This window comes from Megalops cyprinoides, chromosome 7, assembly GCF_013368585.1.
Source record: "Megalops cyprinoides isolate fMegCyp1 chromosome 7, fMegCyp1.pri, whole genome shotgun sequence".
Classification (NCBI taxonomy): domain Eukaryota; kingdom Metazoa; phylum Chordata; class Actinopteri; order Elopiformes; family Megalopidae; genus Megalops; species Megalops cyprinoides.
Genome location: NC_050589.1, coordinates 12,421,368 through 12,439,635, shown reverse-complemented (window position 1 = coordinate 12,439,635; position 18,268 = coordinate 12,421,368). Strand labels below are relative to the sequence as shown.

At 44.2% G+C, this 18,268-nt stretch overlaps 3 protein-coding genes across 4 annotated transcripts; 2 read left to right on the top strand and 1 right to left on the bottom strand.

The window, feature by feature from the left end:
- Window positions 1-51: 51 nt before the first annotated feature.
- On the bottom strand, window positions 52-7,108 carry srsf6a (serine and arginine rich splicing factor 6a). 2 transcript variants are annotated; one of them, XM_036533699.1, is made up of 6 exons: window positions 6,861-7,108; window positions 5,472-5,632; window positions 3,595-3,716; window positions 3,126-3,328; window positions 2,230-2,307; window positions 52-1,976 (listed from the first exon to the last, which is right to left on the bottom strand). In XM_036533699.1, exons 1-6 carry the CDS (start codon window positions 6,965-6,967, stop codon window positions 1,385-1,387), a joined length of 1,263 nt encoding a protein of 420 aa, XP_036389592.1. In that variant the 5' UTR covers window positions 6,968-7,108; the 3' UTR covers window positions 52-1,384. The 2 variants fall into 2 exon arrangements, with proteins under 2 accessions (XP_036389592.1, XP_036389593.1); XM_036533700.1 differs by having other exon boundaries at window positions 5,499-5,632.
- A 315-nt stretch (window positions 7,109-7,423) lies between these two features.
- On the top strand, window positions 7,424-13,495 carry snx21 (sorting nexin family member 21). Its single transcript, XM_036533778.1, has 4 exons — window positions 7,424-7,547; window positions 10,184-10,497; window positions 10,817-10,971; window positions 11,064-13,495. The coding sequence occupies exons 2-4, from the start codon at window positions 10,236-10,238 to the stop codon at window positions 11,811-11,813; spliced, it is 1,167 nt and encodes a 388-aa protein (XP_036389671.1). The 5' UTR covers window positions 7,424-7,547; window positions 10,184-10,235; the 3' UTR covers window positions 11,814-13,495.
- Window positions 13,496-15,152: 1,657 nt separating this feature from the next.
- wfdc2 (WAP four-disulfide core domain 2) lies at window positions 15,153-17,943 on the top strand. The gene is made up of 4 exons (XM_036534197.1): window positions 15,153-15,277; window positions 16,169-16,306; window positions 16,616-16,753; window positions 17,630-17,943. Exons 1-4 carry the CDS (start codon window positions 15,181-15,183, stop codon window positions 17,761-17,763), a joined length of 507 nt encoding a protein of 168 aa, XP_036390090.1. The 5' UTR covers window positions 15,153-15,180; the 3' UTR covers window positions 17,764-17,943.
- The last annotated feature ends 325 nt before the right edge of the window (window positions 17,944-18,268 follow it).

Genomic DNA, 18,268 nt, shown 5'->3' with positions numbered 1-18,268 from the left:
ATAAAGAGTTTTTAATAACTGTACAGTAAAAATTGACATGCTTTTCACGGTTATACACTTTGGCCAAAAATAATAAAAAAAAAGGGGAGCCACCACACCTGAAGAAATCAGCAGTTCTCGCAGCGGGTAAAGAAGAACTCAACTATCCTTTCAGAAACCTTCCAGTAGAAAGCCAAAAGGCAGCATGAAAATTCAAAATGAAAAATTAACTTCACACTACTACACTGAGGCATCGGTTACAACCACAGGGAATTATGGATGTAGAGACCGATACAGACTTCTATAGGGATCACATGACCAAGCATCAACTGCTGGGTACATTTCTCACAAGTTAAGTAAGGGGTAAATAAAGGAAAATAAATGTCAGACTAAGCATTCTAAAGAAAGCCAACAGGAAGGACTTTACTATATTACAAAACTGGCTCAAGAGAAGTTCCACAGGTATTCCACAGTCATTTTTACAATGCGTGTATAAACCATTAATGATGTTCTAACCAGTACAAAACAGGTTTTGTGCCAAGAAAAAAAAAAAGAAGGGACACTATTCACACTGTCAGCCATGTTGAACTGAAAATGAGGAATGTTTGCATGCAAAAGATGCAGCCCCTGGCTGGATAATATATTTCGGTGCACCACTGAAGAAAATGCACTGAAAAAAGTTCTTTCAGTGGGAAGGGAACAATTTGACACTGGATGGTACACTCAAAACTGAAGTTGATTTTTCAAGTGTCTCATCTTGCTTAGGGATATTAATGTAAACTGTAATTAATGTAAAATAACATGGTATATTTTCCATATAAGGTTTCACAAACCCAAAGATGCCTCAATCCCAAAAGTAAATTACCAAAGTTAGCCACCAGGGGTCGGTGCTTTCTCTCAACACAGAGAACCAGCAGGAAGTGAGCACATTTTACACGTGACGTTGACACAACTCTCACTTACAGCAATGGAACACAACTGCCAATCAATATCACCAATTATAACTACATCACACATTACTGTCTTTACAAAGAACAAATGTAAATTTGTACATGTAAATTATATTCCTTTCCAAACAAAATCTTGCAATCTGAAAATCCTAATCCTGGTCTTGTTTGGTGTAAGACATGAAGATACTGCTCATCCTTCTGCAGCATGTGTTTCATGGGCCTAACCATTGTGGAGCAGGAGAGCACCCCCTATCCAAGCCCCTCCCCACTCTACAGATGCGCCTGGCAAGACAGTGAAGAACAGGCTGCAGATCAAGCCTTGTCTTCAGTCCAAAATGGCTGCTGCATGAATAAAGTCCATTGAGACTGACTAAATCTCCAGCACCTGGAGCTGCAATCGATCAGTGTAATCACAAAAGCCCCCCCTGTTTTGCGGAAGGGAATGATCCCGCCTTTTAGTCCTGAGATGCTGACCTAGAACGGGAGCGGGATTTGGAGCGGGACTTGGAACGGGAGGGAGAGTGCTTGAATGGGGACTCGGAGCGGCAGCCATCTGCTGGAGGGGAGGGGGACCTGGAGGTGGACGTGGGGAGCTCTCCCTTCCCATTCTCGGTGGGGGAAGGGGAGTGACTGCGGGACTTCTTCTCGACGGACTGCTCCTTCGAGGCGCTGCGGGAGTCGCGCTCAGACTTGGCCTTGGAGCGACTCTTAGAGCGAGACTGTGACTTGCGGCTTGCAGAGCGGCTTCGAGACGGGGACTTCCTGGTGCGGGAGTGAGAGTGGGATTTCCTCCCTCGAGAACGAGAGCGGGACTTCCTGGTTCGGGAATGAGAGTGGGACTTCCTGGTTCTGGAGCGAGAGCGAGACTTCTTTGTCCGGGAGCGGGACCGGGACTTCCTGGCTCGAGAACGAGACTGGGACTTCCTGGTTCGGGAGCGAGAGCGAGACTTGCGGACTGGGGACTTGGAGCGGGACTTGCGCCTTGACCTGGATCGAGATTTGCGGCCAGACCTAGAGTGGGAGCGCCTCTTGCTGCGGGAACGAGATCTGAGAGGACAAGAACAATTTAGTATCACTGTTCAAATCACTATCAGCCTGACAACCAACTACATGAAATATGACTGTGGCAACTCTAGGACAGGGTGACTCAACTTTTCCAGTCACAATTAACCCTAACATACAACCTGAGCAGAGGCCAGCAAAGAGAAACCGGATCAGACCAATGACTGTTTGACCATGATAAAACCCCACAGTCACTGTGGCTGTCGAGGACCTCCGATGAGTAACTGTGCCATCTTACCGTGAGCGGGACCTGGAGTTGCTACGGGAACGGCTGCTGCGGCGACTCCTGCTCCGTGAGCGGCGACGGCTGCGAGACCTACGGCACAGGAAGTCATATGCAAGCCTGTGAGGCACCGCAAACATGCCTTCACCCTTACTCCCAACGCTGGACTGCAGTGCCCCACTATCAGGTGGGGGGGACACTGACAGCGCAGAAGCCATTACAAAGCTTAAGCAACCACAGCAATTACAGACAATTATATTCAGTCTTACTGAGCTACTTAATACACAATTTGGACAGTTACTGCTAATGTAATACACAGTGGTATTTCTTGCTTACAAGAAACTGGCTTTAAACTGTACTGAATGTGTCCAAATGCTCTACTTAATAACACTTATTAATACCCTAGAACCTTACCCTGTAAACTAACTCAGCATATATTCCTATTCCCCAGTATTCCATCTACCACCTACCCTAACTGGTCTGGGAGTGTTGTTAGCCTGGTCTGACACTGTTGCTTATTCAAACTGAATGGATACAGTTCTGTTCTGTACAGTGCTGGAAGTCGCTCTGGATAAGAGTGTCTGCTAAATGAATGTAATGGTAAAACTGCCGTCCCCAGGGCATGGCCACACAGTACAGCTGTAATAGCGGACTGGACTGAGAGCCAGTAAGAGTCACATTTAGACACAAAAATCATAAATTCAACTCTTTATGGGACGTGGGGCATGGCAGCTCACCATCTTCAGAGTTGAGTTGCAACAAGACATGTCCTCGCGTCAACTACAAACCTTTTGTGGACACACCTGAACACTGAGCAGAACTGCACCTACCAAGGGCCAACACAAGGCCTAAACACTGAGAACTCGCACCTCAGCCAAAGCCCTGAACACTGGACAGAACTTAGTTCCCACCTGGAGCGGCTGCCAGAGTATGAGCGCCGACGCCGCGGCTTGTCCTCTACGAGGCGGATCTTCCGGCCATTGATGTCAGTGCCATCCAGCTTGTCCAGTGCTCTCCTCATGTCTGAGTATGACCGGAACTCGATGACCCCTTCATTAGTGCGCTCCTTGTGAGCATCGGCATAGGTCACCTCCCCAGCCCTTCGCATGAAGTCCTGAGAGAGAGACAGAGAGAAGGCAGAACCAGTCAGATTCACAGCCATCACTGAGGTAAATTACTACTTTCAGTCTGCTATGCCGCATTATTTGTTCAGCACACGTTAAGATGACATCTACACATATGACATATAATCCATTTCCTACAGATGAGACAGACATGCCGGGTTGGATATTTAACTGGGGAGGCCTTATGTTCAAGAGTACAACAGAATATCACAAGCCCTGCTCCCCTGACCGCTCCACCACAGTGCCACCTGCTCACCTTGAGGTCCTGCCAACTGCAGCGACTGGACAGGTTCTCCACGATCAGCCGGTACTCAGTGCGAACAGGTGGCCCATACTTATCCCTGCCAGTGCGACTGCGGCTGCTGTAACCACTGCTACCTTTAAACAAGACGGGGAGGGGAGAGCACAAGTCAGTAGGGCAAAGCGGCAGGAATTCAGGCTCCCTACTGGACTAATAGGGAGAGCTGCTCTTAAGACAAGTCATGACGGGTTTGGCTCTGCCAGTCCGAAGTGAGCTCATACTCAAATCAGCTTTCTCATGCTTCAATGCCCCACATGAAACAAGACCACATTTTCTTCTTAATAATGGAATGGAGGTCTGCAAACCTTGGCAGAATTGGTCTACTGCCTCTAGTCAATGCCAGCCTGTATACTGTACAAATAGTCACCAAGATTTACAGTAAGAGACATATTTTCATTGCTGTTCTTTGCCTAACAGGCCAAGCAGCAGCAATGCTTGTCTCAGTTTCTCACTTCACAACTAAGAATAGCTAGACTAGAATACACCAGTCCTAGACTGTTTAACCTTGAATCCAGAGTAACGCTGACTACAAAAACAAAACAGGTAGGCATTATCCACAGTTGCTGTCAGGACGGTATGAAACATCTTGTTTACTGAGAACCAAATCGACAATTGCTTGTAAAGCTTATCCAGTGCTTGACCAATGACAGTCAATCATTGTACAACAGGAGGCAACTGCTCTTTTAACCAAGCAGAAAAGACAGCGGCATCATCACGTTTCACCTTCAACCGCTCTCATCATTCTGTCAACATAAAAACCAATGGGATTCCTCACCATCACCCTGGTCTATTGGCAAAAGGCTGTTGTCATCATGGCTTCCGGTTAGGTCAGCCAAAGGGTCAAAGGGCAAAGGTCACACACACATTGTAAGGTGAAAGCCAAGGCCAAACGGGACAGGCAGTCATCTTAGCCTCAATGGACTCGGACTCAGCCCGCACTGGACTCTTTCAAATTGAAACATCAAGGACTTTTGTTAATGTTGAATTCAGACTGTATATACATTGCAACGTCACAAGTCATACCCATGGTTATTTACATGACAGCTGGTAGGTATACAATTTTTTCATTATTACATACAAAGCTAACCGATAACATTTCATGTCTTTTCCTGTAACCATATTTCATTTTATCCAGAGTTCTTCATTGCACAATTAAAGCACTACATATACTCTAGCAAATTTAAAGAATTTTGCCTCCCCCAACCATAACCCACCCCCCAAAAATGATGTTAACACAGCTGACATGCAAATACACCTCACCTACAACTACCCACCCCTCCCCCCACTTCAATAAACCCAATTCTGGTGCACAACTGCATTCAGTCTCCACATGGGACACCATTCTGTGATTTAGGGCAAGGGTGAGGATGAACTATTGTGGGTTATCAGGTCCTTTACCACAGCAACATCCTGCAAAGAAAAGATGTCTCCCAGATGTCACCAATGACACATGACCAAAACATCCACCCAACTAAAGGAAAACTAGACGGCAGTTAGATATGTGTGCCTACCTAAGTACATTCATGTAAATTTACAGTCTATAATATTTTCACTGAAATTTTGGCCATTTATCCATCTTTCATAAGATTAAGTGTATTTTTCATAGGTTCCATTGGTTAAATCCGTATACTGGAGAGCATAAAATATTTAATTTCACCCATCTTCTCATCTACACTATTATTAAAACTTTTCCTAGTCCCTTACAAGGACCTTTGTAGATGCGTGAAATCGCTCGCACTGTAAAAACACTTATTTTTATTATTTTTCATGCATCTTAACTGAGTAATAGTAGGGGAACCTGGTAATTTTATTCTGCAGTACACAGCACTTACTGCGCCCACCACCCCCAAAAGCCCCACCGTATCCGTCCCGGTCCCGCCGAGGTCCCCTGGCGTGCTCCACGATCACGCGCTCTCCGCAAAGCTCCTTCCCGTTCAGCTCGTAAACAGCATCGTCAGCGTCACGCGTGTCCTCGAACTCCACGAAGCCGTAGCTGAAAGAAGAACGCAATTTTGATTTGTCAACTAGTGTTTTGTTGTCTCACACACACTCGCACGCACACCATGTCCGTGGGAAACAAAATCTGCTACCGCTGCAAATTGACCCAAGTTAACGAGCCCTCGCTTCCAAATGCCTCCGTAACACACATGCGCCTGAGAACACACCAAAATGCAATTGAATGAGATTTCGCCAACTAGCCACACATAAGCATAACGTAAATAAAACAGGCTACTTGAAATAAGGTTATTCGTTGGTCTACCTAATGACCTAGCTAACGTTAAATATACAACTCTTAATTAGCATGTGTGCCACAATCAGATTGAACAAGACAGACATGTTTGGCTATTGAGTCCAAGTAACAACATTAACTGGTTCGTGCACAGACATTGGCTAGAATCAGGCCGTCAACCAGTTCCTAGCTTTGTCTTAACAATAATGGTTGCTAGGTCGCTAAACGACTGCACTATGCTAGACGTGCATGTAGCTAGAATACCTACACCTTAGTTTTAGATAACAACCTACTTTAGCTTGCTCCTTAGCCAGACAACGTTGAGCTTCATGTCAAGAACGCCCAACCGACTATGTCTGTTACTTTACCAATCCTAGGGTTTTCACCTAGTTATTTAAGATTTTTAAATCATGCATCTAGCTAAGTAGGTCACAGTTAGCTAGCTAGTTAGCTGCAGTGGCTCAAATCAGTATCGTGCTAACTAGCTATATAGCATGGCAGGAGAGCCAACATTAGTCTATGTTAAATGACAGCAAGCTAGCTAGTGGACTTCCTCGGTATGCCGGTTACTAGCAAAATAGCTAGTCTAACTAATTTACCACGCACTGGCTTCAAAGTATCAACGTCACTAACTAGCTGAGTACCAACCTTCTATACTCACAACCCTAACTTATCTAACGTTTGCAGGAATTTCAAGAAAGCAGCCATTTTGTTCAGGCGACATAGTACCCACTCGCTGCTAAGTAACGTTAGCTAGCTAGGTAGCTAGCGGTTAGCAATAAATTGTAGATGATTTACACTAACGTTAAATATCTACTCAATGACACCAACAGAGTTATATTGCTCGCATTATTTCACAAAATACAGAAGGAAATTTGAAAGTATTATCTAGTTTTCGCTACAGTGGTGGGTTTTCGAAAACCTCCAACTGCCAACAGCCTTCCTAACCAGCTCGCAAACCGCCAACCCCACCTCCAGTCATGGCACTCACCCATTTTTTAGATCGATTTCTAAAAGCTTTCCGTAACCGCTAAAAAACCTCTGGATATCTTTTTCACGGACATGGTAGCTCAGCCTGCCAATATAGACACGGGGCATGTTGATAATCTCTTGCTAATTTCGAGTACGTCTCCTCAAAACGCTGACGCTTAATCAGATTATCCTGCAAAGGGAAGACGGCCTTCTGTGCCCCTGACTGCGCACGAAGACACATTGTTCGAGTGTGCGTTACTGTTTGTATATCGGTCGTGACGTCACCTCGCGCGCTACCCTGCTCAGGCTACGTGAACGCGCCCCACTACGTGCTGCTAAGCGACTGCTGTTCTTGCTATGGCGAACAACTGCGAGTATGTTTAGAACCGCTCAACCCATGACTTTTAAGTCGGAAGAGTACATATAAAGTGCAGGAACGGAACTGCCAGTATTATAATTAGGTTGATTTAGGGCGGTATATCTAATAGTACGTTATAAATACAAAACTGCTCAGTGCAAGCATTTCCAGAACGCTGACTAGCTACAATTACAATCATTACGGTAAAAGCGAGCATACTCCCTTCTGTGAAATCCAACCCCATTCCTGACTCGGCTGAAAGTCAGCCTGGAGTAGCTAGCTAGCTAACGTCAAAAACATTTTTCTCAGCCACCTGCAGAAAGTTATTTCGAGTGTTCCATCCTACGAGTAAGTTGGATTTAATTGTTACTAGCGTTACGTTGTTTGCTACCGTTACATATTCCTTAAGTTTTGTAAGGGTCACGGCGAGAACTGATGTTAACGCTGGGAGTTCTGTGTCCACACTGCACATTGGAAAATATCGGGTGCGTGCAGCTATCTGTAGCCTATCCCATGACATGGGTTGCTAGTTACAAGTGTTATTGGGTATTATTATAGACTGTTTAAGTTATTCATAAGAGATTAGCCATATTTTAAAAAGCGCACTCTCGCTAGTTTAATTTTGTTACCAACTAAATATAGGTTGCATTTTTGATAGTGGTCTACTGTTGAAAAAGCGAATTAGCTAACTCGCTACGTAGCTAAATTGATGCGCTTGTGTGAACAACAAAAAATGATCGTTAGCTAGCTAGCCAGCTACATTTCAGTAGCAAATCATCCGTGTTAAAACTAATCCTGCTGTCTAGCTGCAATATTATTTTGTGGGTTTACAGTACTTTTAGGACAGTGTGGGGTTCTGCAGTTTTGAAAGAAGGCGGAGTTAGCTAGTGTATCAACTGTTAGGCAACAAGATGTCCCATGGGATTACAGAATGCTTGAAACTCGGGAAACGATGAAAGTTGTCAAGTAATACCACCTAAATTTAAAAGCAGCTCAAACTCATATAACATTAACTGAGTCTGGAGCATTAAAACACCGGTCTTTCTGGGGCCAGTAAAATTTGCATGTGCAGATGTGGCCAATTTACCATTCACTTTTAGAAATTACGTCAATATCAGTTCAAGTAGCCATGAATTATATTTCAGGTCTACCCCTGGTGAGGTTGTCATAGTGTATTTGTAGCGGTTGTGGTGATTTTATTATTGTAATGTGCTGGACCGTATTGTTTTTGCTAATTTTATGCCAGAGGCCATTCGAGGGTTTTATCACATTTCAATAATTGAAAAAAAAAGAATATCCGCGATTTGTCTCCATAGATCGTATGGTACGGTCACAGTTTTCGTTATTATGAGTCTTTGGAAATTTTAAGTATTTTCAGTATTTATTTTTGCAGTGTTACCATATAATTATAATTTGGATTGTTTGTGTTCAAGGGGCAAACACAGTTTGGACAGTTTGTGGCTTTCGCAGTGTTCTTGCATTCGTTGAAGGTTATTCACAAACCTTTTCTGCATTTACCAAAATCACCGCTGTGAGTCAATCAGTTCGCCAATAATATGTAAATTAGATCTGACAGCTGGTGGGCTGATCAGAATGAAATGAGTGAATGCCCCACTGTGGACTAACCCTATCTAACAGGCTGTGATCGCTACAATATTGATGTTTTTACGGCATTCAATGATTAATGGAAAACGTAGAGTCAGGTGTCCCATGTCTCATGAAGGCTCAGAAATTTCTTGATTTGAGCCAAATTTCAGCATGCCCTGACATGATAAAAAATTTCCCTGATACATGGCTGTAAGCAGATGTAACCCACTTTCAAGAAAGTAACTGTACTAATGATGTAGGCTTCTCTTAGCTGGTTGGTTAGTCAAACTGTACATCATATGTCTTAGTCACAGTCACAAGTACATACCCATTTTATCCTAGCTGTTCAGAAATGAGCTTAAGTGAGGATTTATCTCACTTAAAAAAAAAAAAAACAGTCCTGTTCTGGAATATTCATTTCGTTTTTCTTGTGCAGACTCAGTGGGAGAACCTGTCGTAGTTGTGCGGCTCAATGTAAAAACTAATTTTTCACAACAAATATGCAGAACATGGGGATTTCATCAGTCAGGAGTTATTTGCTTCACCTCCTCAACAGTGATCCAATTACTATGTTTTTCAAATTAAAAAATATGCATGGGAAAATGCACTTGACTTTCACTTCCCAAATGACTAAGCATTTGAGAGAAATGAGAGCCAGTGGATCGGCAGGTAGGGGAGAGGGTGCTTCTGGTTCCTAAGAGGCCTGATCAAGTTTGCATTTAGGAACGGGCCATTATGATAACCGTTGTTTAATTGTAGTTATTTGTTGCTAGTTTTGAATTTATGACTGAAAGTGAGTCTTTATATAACTTTTGAAGAATGGCTGTGCTGTGTTATTTAAACTGTAGGTGTATTTGAAAGCACCCTAAGGAAAATGATCTTGTTGACCTGTGTTGTTCATTATTGATGTTGACATTTAATATGCACTCACACAGTAAGACATTTCAGCTCATGAAGAACCATGCCCTCAGCATGTCTGCAGTGGTTTATGAAAGGGGTAACAATGATACAGTACTCCAGGAACAATTTCATGTGCCCATGTAAATGAATGGTGTAAGTTTTCAATTGCCAGGGAAATATAATATTGACAACAATGCAGATCATTGTCACTAATCTACTTCAGTTTCAGTCAGGTGTCATTGTGAAACCAGTGATTTGCTAAAAAAACTAATTTGGCAGGGAACCCATTCAGTAACACAAACAATGATCCTAATAATGCTATGCACTCTCAAGTTAATGGCTGTCATTGTAGCAGAGCATGGGGTTCTAGCTAAAGCCTCTGTACAAGCTTAAGGAATACATGCCTTTCATTGGTGCTGAGCAGTCTTTTTTCAGTGTTGTGCCTTGGAGTGCTCTTTCCTGCGCTGTGATTGCACATGCTAACGTTAACCCTGTAGGGTCTGCAGCGGCATGTGAGAGGCTGTGATCTGACAGTGCTCTGTGGGCGGGATGGCGTCTAAGCTGCTGGACAGACTCCGCCGCACCTTGTTCAAGGAGGGGGCGGTCCCTGCACAGCTGGGCGGAGCCGAGGACTTCCCGGAGAGTTCAGAACTCGAGGATGACACAGAATGCGTCTCGGCACGCCTCAGTGGGACCCTCAGCTTTGAGGGCGAGAGAATGCTAGACTCTGAAGACCAGACGGAGACCTCAGGGCCGGACAGTGATTCTGACTTTCTGGGAGAATCTACAGAGAATGGGTCCTGCAGCACAGGTGAGTCCCACCTGTAATATCTGTGTGGAATAGTGGTGTTTACCTTGAATCCTGGGAAACAGCTGTACCAGTTATATGCAATATTTGAAGATATGAGAAGTCATTGGGTTACTGCTTGCTGGTCCATTTCTTGGTTGTCAACACAGTGCTCATCTCTTTTGGAACGTCTATACCAGCCATTGTCACAGTAAGCAAAGAAAGGCCTATATAAAACAAGCAGGTTTCAATTACAGTTTTGAAGTGTTCTGAAAGTGGTGTTTTTTCAGCGCTGGTTTCAGTTCTTGTTCATCACTCTGACTCCACTGTTTCCGCCCTGTAGATGGCAGCCCAGTGGCGCCCTCTGGTGGTCCATCCATGCTGACGCGGCAGCTGCAGGAGAGCTGGCGAAGCTCGCAGTCCCGCTGTATCCAGGAGAAGCTGGTGTTCGAGGTGACGGATGCCGCTGTGGTGCAAGAGGGCACCTCCAAGTATGTGGTGAGTGTGAAACATGCTTTGCTAAACCTCAATGGCTGAGTGAGCTGTCCACTGCAAAGCGATTTGTTGATGTATTTGCTTGGCGTCCGCAGCTTTACACCATCCACGTGATCCAGTCTGGAACATTCGACAAGACCCCGGCGCTGATCACGCGGCGCTACACCGACTTCGAGCGCCTTCACGCCCGCCTGCGCCGTCGTCACGGGGACGAGATGGAGGGCGTGTGCTTCCCGCGCAAGAAGTTACGGAGGAACTTCGCCGCAGAGACCATCGCCAAGCGCAGCCGGGCCTTCGAGCAGTACCTGACACACCTGTACTCCCTGCCAGAGCTGCAGCGCGCGCCCACATTTCTGGAGTTCTTCTACCTGGGCGACCTGCGGGTGGGGCAGGTGCTGCTCCGAGGGGGGCGCTACCAAGAGGCCCTGGGGTCCTTTCTGAATGCGCTGCGGCTCCAGGAGAAGCTGGGGTGCCAGCAGCAGCTGAAGCAGTGCTCCCACTGGCTCTACACCCTGTTGGCCCTGGTGGCCTGCTTCCAGGAGCTGGAGCAGCTGGCCGAAGCCCAGGAGCACTGCGACCGTGCCCTGCACCACCTGGCGCCATCCCAGGAGTCACTGCAGCTGCAGCAGCTCCACCCGCTGCTCGTCCCGCTCCTGCAGGCCAACGTCAGGCTGTCCTGGAAGATCTCCAAGGACAAGCGGCAGTGGGAGGCGCTGCTGCAGGAGATCCAGGACTCGGGGGTGGAGACGGGGAACCAGCCCAGTCTGAAGGAGTACCTGGTGAAGGAAGTCCTGGAGGAGAGCGAGAGTGACACCAAGCACAAGGGCAAAGACGACACTACCTAAAACACTCACTTCCACACCTGCTTACTGCAAGCATCACTATGTGGGATTCCTGCATGCATTCGCCTTCACCACAGAGCCCAGTACGATGGTCTCTGGACACGCCAGTGCCCTTATAATGCACTCACTGCTAGCTGAACACTGCTGCAAAATATCCCGGTTTTTCATTTCTTTACCCAGACTTCTCAACAGAAAGGAATTGCCAGCTCTTTAGGCCTACTGTGTGCGCTCAGTGGAGACGCTGCATATGGTGAATACAAGTGCATGTTTCCACCTTGCGTTCTTGGTTTGGTCTTTTGTAAAATAACATAGTGCAAAAAATATAGATCAGTTTACAGTGATTTTTTTTAAACAATTGTGCCTTTCCTTTGATCATTCCGTACAAGACAAAGGAGCAGTTAGAAGGGAACAGTAGCATTTGTTTAACATTTAAGGGAGTCCTAACAATGAGGGAAGCATGTGACTACAAAGGGAAACATGGTGGTGTATACCCACGCACTAATACGTTATCATGGCATCAAGAATGGGATAAACTACAAGAGTTCTATGAGTGTGCCTTGCGTGGAATCCACTGGATAAGATGCAAGTATGCCACTGTCCTTTCTTTGATTATGAGAGCTCAGTGCCTGGTTCACTACATGATCTTGAGGTTTAATTTTTTGGTACGTCAGGAGAGGATGTTGAAAGTTATCATCAAACAAAGAGAAGATAATTATATCACAGAAAAGTGAGATTCTAACCATTGTCCCTAACACCAGCGTCTGCCTTGTTTGAACTAGAAGCGTCATTTGACTCTTCTTAAGTATGGCCTTTCCCGTACAGCTGAGTTTTGTAATGCTGTTTTCAAGTGACAGAAATAACTTGAAATATGTACTCCCCCAAAGTGGATATGGATTTCACTTCTTATGGAAGTTTTGATGCTTCTTGGTTTGACAGCCGAGACCTAATGCGTGGCAGTTTTTGGTTTACTCTAGCTGTTTTTTTAGCTAAAAGACATAGCACATTGTACTTGGATTATTTCACACAGTTGATCCCATACTCTCAGCAGGGCAGTATAGTCACTATTTCTGCTTGCCCCACACTTTGTTTCAGTGATCATGTGATGTACCATAGTATATGCTGTACCCACACCTGCAGGTCATGTGACTTCCGCTCCTGACAGACTTAAGTTTGCTGCATGTTTTATACGCACATATAAGCCTTACAGATCGGCTGCCACTGGATTGGTACAATCTATGGTCTGAATAGTCACGTTCACTAACCAAAAATCCTGAATGGGATGTCAATAAAATAAAATTATGAGCGCTTACCGTATGTACTCAAAAATCAAGAAGTGGCAAAATTATGGATTTTCCAAGATACTTTTCAGTAAAGATGCACAAGGACGTCTGAGGTTTCAGTCCTTTCTCAGTGTTTCTGTCATCTCTGTGGGTTTGTACTGTGTGTGCAGATAAATCTGTCTTTTTCTTCGGGGCTACTCAGCCCTGATCCTGGATCAGTGCAATCATGCTGACTTTCCAGCTGCTATTAAACCACTGAACAGGGATGGCGGGAGTTTATGCATGTAGACACTGTCCTGCCAGTAGAAGGGTGGAAAAACCTTGTTTATATTGACAAAAAGATTATCTTTTACAAAAAAAGTTTGTTGTATGCTATTTTTCTATGTATAAAATGCCTGTGAACCTTCCCCCTTGTAACACTTGTGGATGTAAAAGTGTGGAATGCATTTTAGTGGAAATAAATATTTGAAAGTGTATTGAATTCAATGTATATGGTTTTGTATACTTTTGTACCGAGTCTTGATTGACATATTATCCACGTGGAAACTGACATACACATACGCAAAATGACACAGACCCTGGAATGCCCATGGGGACTGGCTCATGGCAGTCAGATCTGAGGGTAACATGACGCAGAGGGCCCCTGTGGTAGTGCAATGTGGAATGGAACTGGCATCGAAGGAAAACAAGACCATCAAAAAGGAACAGAGCAAACATGAAACAACAGTACTGTCATTACATTTTTATCTTTTGGATTTGAATATGACATATTTCTGTCAGGTCAGAAGTCTGATATGGAAATGTAATTTTCATATGAAGCTGCAGTATTTGTATTTTATTGACTTTATGGTTTTATTGATGATGTTTGCCTGCACAACCTTAATAGTCTTCTTTGATAACTAATTTTAAAACATATTTACAATGCTGACTGCTGAGTAACATACATACAGGTAAATATGATGTAAAGATGTTGATGTAGACATTTTCATTTAGATGCTTGCTATATGCATTCTTTCACCATTTTTCAGCATTTTTAAACATTTTCCATGTCACATTAGGGAAAGAGGCAGAGACAGATACTAGTCATGGCCACTTGTATATTTTGAGTAGATGCAGTTGCTATAATAATAATAATAATAATAATTATAATTATTATTATTATTATTATTATTATCATTATTATTATTAAGGTTGCCAGTTCAATTTCCTGCTGGGCACTGCTGCTGTACCCATGGAGTAGGTACTTAACCCACAATTGCCTCAGTAAATGTCCAGCTGTATAAATGTATAACCGATGTAAGTCACTCTAGATACGAGCATCTGCTAAATGCCGATAACGTAATGTCAGCAAAATTAAGATGTTACAGTTCCCTTGATTCAGAGAATCAGTCTCCACCCCCTGCCGTAGCCCTGGCACTTAGAGCTGCCATTCATCGCATCTCGACAGCTGGCCATGAATCAGCTCACTGCTGCCCCCAGCGGAAGCAATCACACCCACTGTAAGTTCACATGAAAACGCCAGCGCCGCTGCATAGAGCATGCATGGGAAGGCACGAGACGACCCCGAAACCTTTATTTCAGGAGTCCCTTATGGATAGGCTACATCTACAATGTTTTACAAAAATCAACAATCAGTTTTTAACGTTTAGTTTTCTTCTTTTTACTCAATTTTCGTAGCAGCAATAACTTGTTAATAAACAGTCGTATTATACTACCCGAAGATATTGAGTACCTAAGCACTTTTGTATTCCATATATATATGTAGTATCTTAAATACAGTGAGGGATGGGGGTCGGGTTAGTATACCACCACAAATCAAAATCGGTAATACGTGAGAGGATCTAATGCCTTCTAAATGCCTAAATACTGAAAATCTGCATCATAACTGTAGAATGACCGTCCGTTTAAGGATTATCTGCAATGCCAATTCGCACAATGAAGTCTCATTTTGACATACCCGGACGGCGTAGGGACCCAGGGGTGCCAGTTATGCATTCCCCAACTTCCTCCCTCCCCGAATGTTTTCCACTTAACTTTAAATCTTTGCTCAAGACTCTCAGTCTTGCAATCAAACCGCTGTAACAAAAGAAATGAAGGCGCCAGGAGTTTGTGTTTCAGCCATCATTTTATTATCCTTGGTGGACTGGGCAAGTGCGGGTCCAGGCGCCGCAGGACGGAACTCAACAGGTGAGCGTTGAATAAATCTCGTTCATGCTGATTACGTCTATTAAGTAATTAATTAGCAAGCTAATTTTGTTTACCTCTGATTTGTACGCTTGTAATCTGAACCATATGTGTAATTTATAATGTAATAAATACCTGAGCTACTTAAACTTGACGTAGAAAATATGATTATCTGTCTACATGCACATGTAACCCTTACAGGCGTAGAAAATGCAGGCTATTCATGTAGCGTATGGATATTTTCTGTATATCTAAATAAAGTGCAAATTCTTTACAAGGCATGGAGTAAAAGTAAAAAAATTTGTAAAACAAAAAATATATAAATACATCGCGACTATGTGCACCCACTTTCTACAGTTATGAAGCCTGCATTTAGATACATTAAAATACAAACGTTTGAATACTTGTAGTCAACCATAAAAGCAATGGATAGAAAGTCAAGCTGCGGTCGACCTACAAGTAGGATGGTGGTGGTGATAACACTTTTTGTTTGAGCTCCCGGTCCTGGATATCGAATTGAAATTTTAAATAATGAAAAAGTGGAGAGCAATATCCAAGACGGCAGTAATATTTCATACGAATGGAAACTAAGAATGAACCGTTGTTGCTGTCCCATCTCGTTCATTCTTTTAGTAAATGTTGATATACAATTTTACTGCTGTGGCTTTCAAAGTAGGAGAGATGGTGAAGCACAGAGCCTGGATTTTTGACCAGACCTCAAACATGCGAGGAATGCAATTGAATCATTATGTTCGAGAGATGAACTGATTATACATGTGACCATCGCAAGCACGCGCTGTACTCGCTGCTGCGCAGTGATTTCAGTTATTAAGATGATTTGAGTTTGCTTCAGTCACCCCGGTGACAGCGGTATCTTCCCCTGCTCGTTTGTAGTGCCGAAGGCGGGTCACTGCCCGCGGCGCTTGAACGTGGTGCCGTCAAAACGGGCGTGCGTCTGTGATGAGGATTGCCCAGGAACGGACAAATGCTGCGTCTTCGACTGTGGCGCCGTCTGCGTGCCTCCTGCTTTCAGTAAGAGCTTAATCTGCCTGTCTGAACAGGACCGCCTGTTAGTTTTAGGCTTTCTTACACCTAAGTGCATTCATATAATGGGTGGAGGCGACATTCTTCTTCATTTTTTAATCGTACAATCTTCCTTTCTTCTGATATATGGACAGGTGTGCTGCGGTGTTCTGCTCATTTTGGAACGCATATGTGAAGTTGCCCTGCGTCAGTGTGTGTCTATAGGACTTGGATGCTATTTGTAGAGAACCGTGACCAGTGCCCTCGCTGGACAAACCTCATACAGCACCTTTTTCTGATGCGTTTTGTGTTTCAAAGCAAAGCCGGGGGTCTGTCCTCGTAGAAAGCGCGGCTCAGGAATGTGCGCGGAGTTCTGTGCCAATGACAGCGACTGCCCCAAAGACGAGAAGTGCTGCCACAACGGATGCGGCCATTCCTGCATTGCACCATACACAGGTCAGTATGCGACACAGTAAACGGGACAGCAAGGTTTGCAGACTATACATCCATTTTTTTTCTTCCATGTGAAACAGTTGCAGTTATTTCAATTATTGAAATTAAAGCAGGTGGCCATGCGCTTGAATTTCCCAGTATTTCAGCATTTTGAAAATCTACGGGAGTGTGAAGTTTGATCCCAAGAAAAGAAGTTTAATGATGAGAACAGGCCCTTGAGCTCTCCTAGATCTAATCATTTTGCCTATAGTCTTAGAGTATATCTAGCACTGCATCAGGCCTGTCATGACTCGAATGCTCTAAGGATCTCCGCTTCCACTATGATTCCAGGTTATGTATTCCATACATAAAAAAAAAACTCAACAAAAGCTTCTCTGTTGAGGTACTCCCTCATCCCTTGTGTGATGTCACACAAGAATAACCAAGGTAGAAATCTGCAACATCGCTTCTTATACGATGCCATGAAGTGATGACTGAAGTGTTTCTCAGTGCCATCACAGTTTTTCAGTGTTAGCTCACAAGCACTATGCACCCTGGTAAACTGCATACCTTAAATGAGTTGAATCAGGACTGGCTTCCATTGTGTGGTGTATCTGTGGAAGCAAAGGCAATTTTTGTCCTGTGATTCTATACTCCTAGTGCAATTGATTCTTTAAGAAACAAATTATGCACTTGTATGATACAGGATATGAAAGTCTTACAGAGGGTAGTTTATTGTGGTACTGAAATGTGGTTAGGCACTCTACTGATAAAACATTCAGTGGGTGTCATTCCCTTTGGAAGGTGGAACCCCAGACTTAAATCCCCAAGTTTGAATTTAAGTCACCCTGTTTTTGTCCCCCAGCTATTTAACCCTGTGGTCTCTTGTTGCTTCCACAGTGAAGCCTGGACGCTGTACTCGTCCCAAGGGGACCCCGATGTGTGCTGAGTTCTGTTACCATGACGGCGAGTGCCCTGGGGAGCAGAAGTGCTGTAGGACCACCTGTGGCCACTCTTGCAGCGAGCCATGCTGAGTGTGCTGGAGGCAGGGGGTAGGAAGACCATTCACGCAGGCAGTCTACTCCTCGTACTTGAACCCCTCATTTTTAATCGGCAAAAAAATCTCCTCCCCCAAGTGTAATGTTTATGGGTTTGTTTGTTTTTTTTTAAGTATAATTTTAATGTTTCTGTTGCAACCAATTAAACGAACTGGCTAGGCCAACATCTGTACTTACCAGTGTGGTGTTTTTATTGGTTTATTTGCAGAAGCACATGATGTGTTCAGTGCATGGAAGGTATGTGGCTTTCAAGTAGCCAGCAAGTGGGAACATAGACTAAACAAATCAGAATGGAACAAGAAAAATGCAAAAAAACAAAAACAAATGGCAGCCATGTTTTTGTCATGTGGGCACCATAGTACCCCTTTGTGTCCTCATGTGATACATTGTCCCTCTTGTTCGTCTGGCCAGACTCTCTCAGCTGCCCCCTCCCCTCACAAAGGGGGTAATGTTCGTTCACACAGGGACACGGGCACCCCTT